The 13,164-nt window shown below is 41.8% G+C and overlaps 1 protein-coding gene across 4 annotated transcripts in view; it reads left to right on the top strand.

The window, feature by feature from the left end:
- The window catches only part of CCDC18 (coiled-coil domain containing 18), a 125,982-nt gene that overhangs the window by 1,181 nt on the left and 111,637 nt on the right, over positions 1–13,164 (top strand). For all 4 annotated transcript variants that reach the window (XM_081087751.1, XM_081087750.1, XM_081087749.1 and 1 more), the window contains exons 2-5: positions 4,421–4,560; positions 5,044–5,218; positions 9,909–10,070; positions 12,030–12,136. In XM_081087751.1, the coding sequence (XP_080943877.1) occupies positions 4,427–4,560; positions 5,044–5,218; positions 9,909–10,070; positions 12,030–12,136 (578 nt within the window). In that variant the 5' untranslated portion in view covers positions 4,421–4,426. The remainder of the gene's footprint in view (positions 1–4,420; positions 4,561–5,043; positions 5,219–9,908; positions 10,071–12,029; positions 12,137–13,164) is intronic.

Genomic DNA, 13,164 nt, shown 5'->3' with positions numbered 1-13,164 from the left:
CACTGAAAATACTAAGTTTCCGTAAGTGCCTTACAGTCCTGAATATAATTCATAGGACTCCTTGCCATTTAGAGCTTGAAATGTGGTCAGAATTCTAGAAGGGTGACAAAAGAGGGATGCTATAATGCTAAAGGTAAATGGGATCCGAAAGAGGAATGTTATTTTAAGATTAGGCAGAAAGAGCTAGGAGTAATAGAGATTATAAAGTTTTCATTTAATTGTATTAATTATGAACATATGTATTTTAATGTTTAATTATATGTATTAATTTTTTTTTAAATGTATTTTATTGATTTTTTACAGAGAGGAAGAGAGAGAGATAGAGAGTTAGAAACATCGATGAGAGAGAAACATCGATCAGCTGCCTCCTGCACATCCCCCACTGGGGAAGTGCCCACAACCCAGGTACATGCCCTTGACCGGAATTGAACCCGGGACCTTTCAGTCCGCAGGCCGACGCTCTATCCACTGAGCCAAACCGGTTTCGGCTAATTTTTAATAAAATTTGGCCCCTTATCACGATTTTTATGTGCAAAGATATTTAGTAGAGAATTTCATAACCCTAGAAATACACTTAAGTTGAAGAAACAAAAGCTTTTCTTCATATACTAGAGGCCCGGTGCATGAAATTTCCACACTTTTCGGGGGGGTAGGTCCCTCAGCCTGGCCTGCACCCTCTCGCCATCCCGGGACCCCTTGGGGGATGTCTGCCTGCCGGCTTAGGCCAGCTCCCAGCAGTCAGACACCCCTCTCACAGTCTGGGAGCCCTTGCTCCTTACTGCCCGCCTGGTTGCTGCTCCTTAGTGTTACTGTGGAGGTGGGAGAGGTCCTGCCACCGCCGCTGTGCTCGCCAGCTGTGAGCCCAGCTTCTGGCTGAGCGGCGATCCCCCTGTGGGAGCATACTGACCACCAGGGGGCAGTCCCTGTGTTGAGCGTCTTCCCCCTGGTGGTCAGTGCACATCATAGCAACCAGTTGTTCTGGTCGTTCAGCTGTAATGGTCAATTAGGCTTTTATTATATAGACTAGAGGCCTAGTGCACAAAAATTTGTGCACTCGGCGGGGAGGAGGGTCCCTCAGCCCGGCCTGTGCCCTTTCGCAGTCTGGGATCCCTCAGGGGATGACCACCTGCTGGCTTAGGCCCACTCCCCGGGGGGTTGGGCCTAAGATGGCAATCAGACATCCCTCTGGCAGCCTGGCAGCCCTCGAGGGATGTCCACTTGCCAGCGGGGAGCAGGCCTAAACTTCAGTCAGACATCCTTAGCACTGCTGAGGAGGCAGAAGAGGCTCCCATCACCACTGCTGTACTGGCAGCCATCAGCCTGGCTTGTGGCTGAGCAGAGCTCCCCCCTGTGAGAGCGCACTGACCACCAGAGGGCAGCTCCTGCATTGAGCACCTGCCCCCTGGTGGTCAGTGTGTGTCATAGTGACCAGTCACTCCCAGTCTTTCTGCTGTTAGGGTCAGTTTGCATATTACCCTGTTACTATATAGGATAGAGGCTGGTTTGCCCTGAAGGGTGTCCTGGATCAGGATGGGGGTCCCGCTTGGGTGCCTGGCCAGCCTGGATGAGGGGATGATGGCTGTTTGCAGCTGGTCACATCCCCTTCAGGGTGGGGGTCCCCACTGGGGTGCCTGGCCAGTCTGGGTGAGGGGCTGAGGGCCGTTTTCAGGCTGGCGAGTGACTGAAGCTCCCAACCTCTCCTTTTTTTCTTTTTTTCTTTTTATTCTGGGATTTATTTACCTTCTATGGCTGTCACTGGAGCTGAGAGCCAGCTTTAGCTCTGAGGCTTGGCTCCAGCTCTGAGACCTCGGCTGCTGAAAGCAGGTATCTGGGTTTGTTTGGGTTCTATAATTGTAACACTGTTGTGGCCCTGCTGGCTCCAGCTCTGACGGCTGAAAGCAGGTTTCTGGGGTTTGTTTAGCTTCTATAATTGCAACATAATTGCTTAGAGTGCAGCTCAGAGACTGGCAGCGGCATGCAGTGAACCTTGGCTTCCTCCATCACTGGAGCAAGTAAGCCTCCTGTTCGCTTCAGCTTCCTGGTTGCCGGCCGCCATCTTGGTTGGCAGTTAATTTGCATATCTCGCTGATTAGCCAATGGGAAGGGTAGCGAAGTTACGATTAATTACCATGTTTCTCTATTATTAGATAGGACTAGTAGCCCATCGCATGATATCGCACGCGCACAGTAGACCGCCCGCCGCTTCCATGGGAGCCAGCGGGAACTGCAGTGTGCCGCCGGGATCCATGCTGCTTCTACGGGAGCTGTGTGGCTTCCACGGGAGGTGGAAGCGAGCCGCTGGCACACACGGGAGCTGAGAGGGAGCCGTGCCGCTTCCACAGGAGCCGGGAGGGACCCGCGCCAATTCCGCGGGAGGTGGGAGGGAGCCGCGCTGCTTCCATGGGTGGCGGGCCTGCCATCTCCTCTCCAGGCCTGCGCTCGGACGTGGAGGCTGCAGGCTGGTTCCCCTGTCTCTGTCTCTGCTCTGGGCCTCACCTGCGCGCATAGCCTCCTCCTGTCTAGTCGTGTCCTGTTACGGCATCCTGGCCATATTTACATATTTCATATATATATATATATATATATATATATATATATTTATTTATATATATATGTATATGTATGTATGTATACATACACACACACACACACACACACACACACACACACACACTAGAGGCCCAGTGCATGCGGGGAAGGAGGTGTGTGTCTCTCAGCCCAGCCTGCACCTTCTCCAATCTGGGACCCCTCAAGGAGTGTCTGACTGCCCATTTTGGCCCGATCCCACCAGCCCAATCCTGGTGGGATCAGGCCTAAACAGGCAGTCGGACATCCCTCTCACAATCCAGGACTGCTGGCTCTCAACAGCTTGCCTGCCTGCCTGATTGCCCCTAACCACTCCCCTGCCAGCCTGATTGATGCCTAACTGCTCCCCTGCTGGCCCGGTCACCCCTAACTGCCCTCCCTTGCCAGCCTGGTTGCCCCTAACTGCCCTCCCCTGCTGACCTGGTCCCCCTGCCCCACTGCCCTCCCCTGCTGGCCTGGTCCCCCCCAACTGCCCTCACCTGGAGGCCTGATCACCCCTAACTGCCCTCCCCTGCAGGCCTGGTCGCCCCCAGCTGCCCTCCCCTGCTGACCTGGTTGCCTCCAACTGCCCTCCCCTGCAGGCCTGGTTGCCCCCAACTGCCCTCCCCTGCTGACCTGGTTCCCCCCCCCCCCAACTGCCCTCCCCTTCTGGCCTGGTGCACCCCCCAACTGCTCTCCCCTGCTGACCTGGTCCCCCCCAACTCCCCTGCCAGCCTGGGCCCCCCCCCCAACTGACCTCCCCTGCAGGCCGGATCACCCCCAGCTGCCCTTCCCTGCTGGCCTGGTTCCCCCCAACTGCTCTGCCCTGCTGGCCTGGTCGCACACAACTGCCCTCTCCTGCTGGCCATCTTGTGACCACATGGGGGCAGCCATCTTGTGTGTTGGAGTGATGGTCAATTTGCATATTGCCTCTTTATTATATAGGATAGATTTCCATGAGTTAACCCACCAAAGATCATTTTGATCTCTGTGGTTGTGATATGAATGTGTGTGCTTTTAAAAATTTATAACCATTGTGAATGGGAGAAGCAGATCATCTTTATTTGGTAATAAATTGCCTTTCAGAAAATATGAATGACTGTAATGATACCAGTTTTATCAGATATCCAGAGCTTGTAATGTAACTTCAAATACCTCATATTGAAATTGATATATAATAAGAAAATTGCAGGGTGACAATTAAAAGGTCTTTGGATCCTGAGGACTTAGGTTCAAATCTTGGTTCCATTATTTACTGTTTGTGTGACCTTGAGTATATTATTTAATCTGTCTCATTCTTTCTTTTTTTTTTAAATTTATTTTATTGATTTTTTACAGAGAGGAAGGGAGAGGGATAGAGAATTAGAAACATCGATGAGAGAGAAACATTGATCAGCTGCCTCCTGCACGCCCCCTACTGGGGATGTGCCCGCAACCAAGGTACATGCCCTTGACCAGAATCGAACCCGGGATCTTTCAGTCCGCAGGCCAACACTCTATCCACTGAGCCAAACCGGTTAGGGCTAATCAGTCTTATTCTTATTTTCTTCATCTTTAACATGGAATAAAAATACTGAGTTCACACAATTGTTTAGCAAAGGGGATCTATAATAACTGGACCCTGGCTATAATGAAAATTGATTCATTTAAATTCTATAGAACTTTCCATTACAACTTTACACTTCAGAGAAATTAAATGTGTTTTTTTTTGTTTTAATTTGTTTTAAATTACCATGAAAGCTTTCACAACTTTAGAAATAGAAAAATAATTAAACTCCATTAATATGAGAGTATTTTGATTGACACCACAGGTTCTTTTTGGCAAGGTACGAGAAATTCATTTCTTTTTTTTAAGAAATAAATGGAATCTAATACATCAAACTACTATAAGAAAGACAATGAAGAAGAAAGTTTGCTTGCAAATGTTGCTTCCTTACGACATGAACTAAAAATAACAGAATGGAGTTTGCAGAGTTTAGGGGAAGAGTTATCCAGGTAAGTAAATAAAATCACATATAGAATTCAGAGTATGACTTAATTTACAAATGTAAAATGTCTGAATTTCATTATTATTGTGTTTCTAATGTGTCTAGAATAGGAAATAATATTTTATAACTTTAAATATAACTCAGTTTAGGAGAAAATAGAAATATTGGAGAATCATGTACATATTAAGAAAGCACATATTAAGGGACACAGTATGAAATACATATTTGGGGCCTTATTCATCTATTATTATGATTGCTTTTTGAAATAAGTATTTCTAGCATAGAAGCTCTAGAAATACACAGATTGCTAGTTTAAAATTAATTATGTTTTATTTAAAATTTCAGTTGAAGCCTTAAGTTCTTAAGTGTGAATCCAATTTCTAACAGCATTTCAAATGCTTTTCTTTATTCCTTATTTAATGTATAGAAATTTGGAGTGAATACTTAAACTATCAAAGAACTAAAATGCATCTTTTCTTTTTTTCTCTAGTGTTAGTCCAAGTGAAAATTCCGATTATGCCTGTAATCCCTCAAGGTCTGAAAGGCTGATTCTGGAAGAACTTTCTCAGCCTAGCCAGCTTGGACTTTTGAATTACTCACCTTATAAAAAAATTTGTAAAATGCCCAGTAGCAGTACTGATTTTCAAAAACAGACAAGAGATAAGGTTATAGTTTTTAGACCTCTCTACTTAAAAGTGGCTTTGTTTTTTACGTACTTAAAATACTTTGAGTTTTTTCTTTAAATGCTTTTTTTCCAAAGTCTTATTACCGTGCTCAAGACTTGCTGAATTTAAATATAATGGTTCTTGTTTTGTCTTAAGAGGAAAGTAATTGATTTGGTATATCATTCTATTTTTAAACTTCTGTGATTATTTATTAAGTGGTTAAAGTATACTTACTGTTAACCTGGGATTTTGATGGGGATTGCATTAAATCTGTATATTGATTTGGGTAATATGGCTATTTTAACTATGTTGGTTCTTCCAATCCATGAACACAGGATATTTTTCCATTTTGTTGTGTCTTTTTCAATCTCTTTTAATAATGTTTTGTAATTTTCAGTATATAGGTCATTCATGTTTTTTGTTAAGTTTATTCCTAGGTATTTTATTCTTTTGGTTGCAATTACAAAAGGAATTGTTTTTGTTTTTGTTTTCATTTCTTTTTCTGAAGTTTTGTTGTTGTTATACAGGAAGGCAATGGATTTTTGCACATTGATTTTATATCCTGCAACTTGACTATATTTATTTATTGTTTCTAATAGTTTTTTGGTGGAATCTTTAAGGTTTTCTATATATAGAATCATGTCATCTGCAAAAAGTGACAGTTTGACTTCTTCCTTCCCTATTTGGATGCCTGTTATTTCTTTCTCTTTCCTTTTTGCTCTGGCTAGGACTTCCAGCACTATCTATATATATAAAAGCCCAAGTGACCGAATGACTGGTTGACCAGTCGCTATGATGTGCACTGACCACCAGGGGGCGGATGCTTAATGCAGGAGCTGCCCCCTGGTGGTCAGTGCGCTCCCACAGCCAACCTCCCATGGTTCCTCCCCTCCAGCCGGCTAATCTCCCATGGTCCTTTCCCCCGCCGGCCAACCTCCTGTGGTCCCTTCCCCTGACTGGCTTCCCCCTCCCCAACATTGGCCCCGATTGCCGGCCAGGCCAAGGGACCCCACCCGTGCACAAATTCATGCACTGGGCCTCTAGTGTTGAATAAGAGTGGTGAGAGTGGATATCTTTGCCTTGTTCCTGATCTTAGGAAAAGCTTTCAGTTTTATGAGTATGATATTACTTGAGGGTTTATCATATATAGCCTTCATTATGTTGAGGTACTTTCTTTCTATTCTTTATTGAGTGTTTTAATCATAAATGGATGTTATATCTTATCAAATGCTTTTTCTGCATCTGTTGATAAGATCTTACGATTTTTATCCTTTCTTTTGTTAATGTGGTGTATTATGTTTTTTTAAAAAATATATATATTTTTATTGATTTCAGAGAGGAAAGGAGAAGGAGAGAGAGATTGGCTGCCTCCTGCACACCCTCCACTGGGGATCGAGCCCACAACCCAACCATGTGCCCCTTGACTGGAATTGAACCTGGGACCCTGCAGTCTGCAAGCTGATGCTCTATCCACTGAGCCAAACAGGCTAGGGCATTGTGTATTATGTTGATTGATTTGTGTATGTTGGACCATCCTTGTTTGTGCCCTGGCAATGAACCCCTCTTGATTATGATGTATTATTTTTTGGATATACTGTTGTATTCAATTTGCTAGTATTTTGGTTAGGATTTTTGCATTTATTCATCAGAGATATTGGTCTGTAGTTTTCTTTTTTTGTGTTATCTTTGACAGGTTTTGGTATCAGGGTTATATTGGCCTCATAGAATCTGTTAAGAAACCTTGCCTCTTCAATTTTCTGGAAGAGTTTGATAGGATAGGTTTTAAATCTTCTTTGAACGTTTGGTAGAATTCACTGGTGAAGCCTGGACTTTTGTTTTTGGGAGGTTTTTGATGGTTTCTTCAATCTCCTCACTGCTGAACAGTCTATTTAGATTTTCTAGTTCTTCATGATTTAGTCTAGGAAGGTTATATATTTCTAGGAACTTACCCATTTCTTCTAGATTATTGAATTTGGTAGTATATAGTCTTTCATAATATTTTAGTATGATCCTTTGTGTATCTGTGGTAATTTTTCTCTCATTTCTGATTTTGTTTATATGGCTCTTTTCCCTTTTTTCCTTAGTGAATCTAGCCAAGGGTTTGTCAATTTTATTAATCTTTTCAAAGAACCAGCTCTTTGTTTTATTGATTTTTTTTGTATAGTCTTTCTCTATTTTATTTAATTCTGCTCTAAGTTTTCTATTTTCTTTCTTCTGCTGACTTTGGGTTGCTTTAGTTCTTTTTCTAGTACTTTAAGATGTGATGTTAGGTTGTTTATCGGAATTTCTCTTGTTTCCTGAGATAGGTCTGTAATGATATAAACTTCCCTCTTTTTTTAAAAAAAAAAACTTATTGTGTTTTTTTTTTTTTTACAAAGAGGAAGGGAGCGGGATAGAGAGTTAGAAACATCGATGAGAGAGAAACATCAATCAGCTGCCTCCTGCATTCCTCCCACTGGGGATGTGCCCGCAACCAAGGTACAAGCCCTTGACCGGAATCAAACCTGGGACCCCTCGGTCCGCAGGCTGACGCTCTATCCACTGAGCCAAACCAGTTAGGGCTATAAACTTCCCTCTTATTACTGCTTTCTCTGCATCCCAGAGATTTTGATATGTTGTATTGTCATTCTCATTTGTCTCTATATATCTTTTGATCTCATCCTTTATTTCTTTTTTGACCCAGTCGTTTTTTAGCAGTATGTTGTTTAATCTTCATGTATTTGTGTGTTTTTTTACTTCCCTTTTGCAGTTGATTTCTAATTTCAAGGCATTGTGGTCAGAGAATATGCTCAGTATAATTTCAATCTTCTTGAACTGGTTGATGCTAGCTTTGTGATCCAACATATGGTCCATCCTTGAGAATGTTCCATGTGCACTAGAGAAGAATGTATAATCTGATATTCTGGGATGAAAGGTTCTGTAAATGTCAATTATGTCCATTTGGTCTAGTGGTTGTTTTATATATTGCAGCGCTCCCTGGTTGGGTGCATATATGTTAAGAAGTGTTATGCTTTGTTGATGTAGTGTTCCCTTTACCATTATAAGTGTCCATCTTTGTCTCTTGTTATCTTGAAATCTATTTTGTCAGGTATAAGTACCCCTCCCGTGGATCAGTCACAGTGGGAAACAGTGGTTCAACGGCAACAGCTCTTACTTTGCAGATAGTATGCTCCTGGATCCGACTCCATGGGCAATGGGAAGTGAGTTTTGGGAATCCAAATGGCAGAGGCAGGGCTCTGTGACTTTGTTTCTTTGTCTGAAATACCACTGCTCAGCCTGACAGTGGAGAGCCGCCTGGCAGAATCTTGTGCTCTGACAGGCGTCTGCTAGCTCAGTCGCTGTTTGCTCCAGCCTGCTTACCTTGATTGACTGCCCCTGCAGCTCTCTATTCCTTCTGACCAAAGGAAGCACCTGCTACCACAGGCTTTCTCTCTTCTCTATAAGTTAATTAATAATTCCTATGTAAGCTGTTTCATATTTTTTGTATGAGTGGTGTTAAAAATTTATAAATGGTAATGTTAAAACATTGGTTATGTAACTACTAACGATGGGAATGAGACTTCTGTGTATGCTTTATCTTTTCTATAGTTTTCACTTTTGAATTGTATAATATATTATTCAAAAATAATTAAATAAGGCCGTAGTTGGTTTGGCTTGGTGGCTAGAGCATCGACCTTCAGACTGAAGGGTCCTGGGTTCAATTTCAGTCAAGGGCACATGCCTGGGTTGCGGTTTTGATACCCAGTAAGGGGTGTGCAGGAGGCAGCTGATCAATGATTCTCTCTCATCATTGATGTTTCTATCTCCCTCTCCCTTTCTCTCTGAAATCAATAAAAATGTATTTTAAAAAATAAATAAATAAAATGCTTGTGCCTTTTAAAAATAGCTTTAAAGTAATAATAATAATTAAATCAGGTTTTGAAAATCTTAACCCTTATGAAAATTAAAATAATTTATTGTAAAATATATACAGTGGGGCCTTGACTTACAAGTGTCCCGACTAACGAGTTTTTCGAGATACGAGCCGTCTCTCGGCCAATTTTTTGCTTTGAGTTGCGAGCTAAAATTCGGGTTACGAGCCAGCTTCAGATACTCCACTGCTAGCTGGCACAGCGAACATCACAGTGAAAGCCACAACATCAGCCTAGCATCACGTGTCTCACTCGTTCACTTTTTGATTTGACATACGAGTAATTTGAGTTATGAGCTCCATCATGGAACGAATTAAACTCGCAAGTCAAGGCCCCACTTTATTTAAAAGCGTGAAATAAAAATATGTATGCGGTTTATTCAGTATTCATTTTATTGTTGGTGAACATTTGGGTTCTTTCAATTGTCTCTTATGGACAATGTAGCTATGAATATTTTTATATCTTCAGGTGCAAAAATATAAAAGTTTCTGTCAGATTTATACCAGAAATAAAACTGTCAAATCTTAGCATATTTAGCCTTAATAGATAATACCAAGAACTCTTCCAAAGTTCCAAGCTGTACTTGTTTATGTACATGTCCTCCAGCAGTGATGGAGAGGGAACTGATTGTTCCACAGCTCCTCACCAACACTCACTAAATATTTTAATTAATTTTCTGAGCTACTTAGTTATTTTATAGATAATTGTTCACCATTTTCCATTAATTACATGTAATGCTTAATGAAATAATAATAGATTGTTCTTTTTTGATTTTTCAGATATCTTTTTCATCTGCTAACGCTATGGATCAGGAGATGAAAAGTCTTCGAGAGAAACTTAATAAACTTAGGCAACAGAATGCCTGTTTGGTCTCACAGAATCATTCTTTAATGACTAAGATAGAATCTGTCCACTTTGAATTAACACAGTCAAGAGCAAAAGTATGTTTCTTAAAATGGTGACTATGCTAACAGAAAATCATAATTACATGAAGTTTTAGAATTGGAAAAATATTCTTGTGTTGTTTTAAGGTGTTATGAATAGCTTTTATTATGATAATACTAGAGGCCTGTTGCACGAAGATTCGTGCAAGAATAGGCCTTCCTTCCCCTGGCTGCCGGCACAAGTTTCCCTCTGGCACCCAGGATCCCGGCCTTCGCTTTGGCCACCACCTTCCGCCTTCGCCCTAGGGCCAGGCGCCACCTCCCGCCTTAGCTCCGGGCCAGCCGCCGCCATCTTTGTCACATTGATTTGCATATTCCCTCCTTATTGGCTGTGGGTGCCACCATCTTTGTCATGAAGTGATGGTCAGTTTGCATATTCTGTCTTTATTAGATAGGATAGTATCAATATATATGGAATCAATTTTATTTGAATTTAATATCTGAAAATGATTCAGAAAAACTTGTATAGTCTGCATTTAGTAAGTCAGAGCTTCTTTAAATCTTTTTTTAAGTTTTATTTTAGAGGACATTTATTAAGCTGGGAAAAATTAAACAAGAAAGGGCCTAGGACAGTGATGACGAACCTATGGCACGCGTATCGGAGGTGACACGCGAACTCATTTTTTTGGTTGATTTTTCTTTGTTAAATGGCATTTAAATATATAAAATAAATATCAAAAATATACATCTTTGTTTTACCATGGTTGCAAATATCAAAAACTTTCTATATGTGACTCGGCACCAGAGTTAAGTTAGGTTTTTTCAAAATGCTGACATGCTGAGCTCAAAAGATTCACCATCACTGGCCTAGGATAACAGAGGGACTAGATAGTGAAATAAGCTAGGTTGAGCTGCTTTGGCTCACTAAGAAGTCAGAGAAAGGGGGGCTGTAGAGACAGGTTTAGGGGTTTGCCTGGGACAGACTGCTGCTGCCCATCCCTACCCTGGTTGCAAGCCTCTTAGGGGTCCTTTAGAATTTAGGAGATGCATGACTGTGGGCGGGAAGAAGAGGGCTTGGGGAAAGGCTTGGCTGTGCTCCTGGGAGGGGGAGCAAGCTTAAAATCTTAAGATTGCAAATTTGTGTGTTTTCATTAAAGGAAATAAGCTTATTTATCTTTTTTATTTTTTGATTGATTTCAGAGAGGAAGGGAGAGGGAGAGAGAGATGGAAACGTCAATGATGAGAGAGAATCATTTATCGGCTGCCTCCTGCATGCCCCCCACTGGGGATTGAGCCCACAACCCGGGCATGTGCCCTTGGCCGGAATCAAACCTGGGACCCTTCAAATCTGCAGGCTGACGCTCTATCCACTGAGCTAAACTGGCTACGGCTCTTCTTTTTTAAAGTAATACATTCTCTTTTGTTGTTGTTAGTGCTTACCTGAGGACATTTTTTTCCATTGATTTTTTAAAAAAAATATATTTTTATTGATTTCAGAGAAGAAGGGAGAGGGAGAGAGAGATAGAAACATCAATGATGAGAAAGAATCATTGATCTACTGCCTCCTGCACAACCCCTAATGAGGATTGAGCCCACAAACCAGGCATGTGACCTTGACCAGAATCGAACCTGGGACCCTTTAGTCCACAGGTCGATGCTCTATCTACTGAGCCAAACCAGCCAGGGACTCCATTGATTTTTTTAGAGAGTGAAAGGGAAGAGAGAGAGAGGGAGAGAGAGAGAAACATTGATGTGAGAAAGACACGTTGATTGGTTGCCTCTGGCACATACCTGTACTAGGGCTGGGATCAACCTGAAACCCAGGTACATGCCCTTGACCGGGAATCGAACCCACGACCCGGGCTGACACTCTAACCACTTAGTGACACCAGGCAGCGCAATACATTCTCTTTTGTTGAAAACTTTTTTTTTTTTAAAGAAAACTTTAAAAATGGAAAAAAAAGAATGAGAAAGATCACTGAGTTCCACCATCTAGAACTACCTTGTTTGTTTTAGGTCTCTATGCTTGAATCTGCTAAACAACAGGCAGCCAATGTGCCAATCTTAGAAGAACAAATTATAAATTTGGAAGCAGAAGTTTCAGCCCAAGATAAAGTTTTGAGGTAAGTATACCTTTTTTTTTTTTTTTAAATATATTTTATTGATTTTTTTACAGGGAGGAAGGGAGAGAGATAGAGTTAGAAACATCGATGAGAGAGAAACATCGATCAGCCGCCTCCTGCACATCTCCTATTGGGGATGTGCCCGCAACCCAGGTACATGCCCTTGACCGGAATCGAACCTGAGACCTTTCAGTCCGCAGGCCGACGCTCTATCCACTGAGCCAAACCGGTTTCAGCGGTAAGTATACTTTTTATAGCTTTAAAATTTCTATTCTGCCCTAGCCGGTTTGGTTCAGTGGATAGAGTGTCGGCCCACAGACTGAAGGATCTCGGGTTTGATTCCGATCAAGGGCACATACCTCAGTTGCAGGCTCCATCCCAGCCATCGTTGGGGCGAGTGCTGGAGGCAGCCAGTCAATGTGTCTCTGTAACATCAATGCTTCTCTGTCTCTCCCCCTCCTTTCCACTTTCTCTAAAAATGAATGGAAAAATATCCTTGTTTAAGAATTAACAACAACAACAAATTTTTATTTCCTACTTCTGCTTTTTTATATATCATGTTAAATCTTGTCGTCTGCCCCGATAAATCTGTACTGGACTATGTTAGAATGTGTTGAATCTGTGTTAGCTCCTCTTGGCTTCAGGATTCATGCAGTATATGGGGACTTAAAAAAAAAAAAAGACTAGATCTAGGCTGAGATACTTATTTACATGCTTTTATTAAATTTTAACTTGTTCATTTCTTGCCTTACATAGCTGTATATATAATTTGATGGAAGTATTCTTTTATTCCTTACTAAAACTCATAGATGTTAAATGATAAATATGCCCTTTCTCTATCTCTTCAGTGGAATTCAAGAAAGAAAATATACAGAATCAGGCAATTTATAATTTTTTCTATTCTGCTTTGAAATAAGAAATATATACATACTAAATAGCACATTACTTCATTTTAGTGATTCTTAAAGTGTAGTTCTGGAACCAGCAGTATTAGCATTATTTGGGAACTTGTTAGAAATACAAATCTC

The sequence above is a fragment of the Myotis nattereri genome, assembly GCF_964212035.1.
Source record: "Myotis nattereri genome assembly, chromosome: 3".
In the NCBI taxonomy this organism is placed as follows: domain Eukaryota; kingdom Metazoa; phylum Chordata; class Mammalia; order Chiroptera; family Vespertilionidae; genus Myotis; species Myotis nattereri.
Note: the sequence above shows the minus strand (reverse complement) of the source record. Positions and strands in the feature narration are given on the sequence as shown.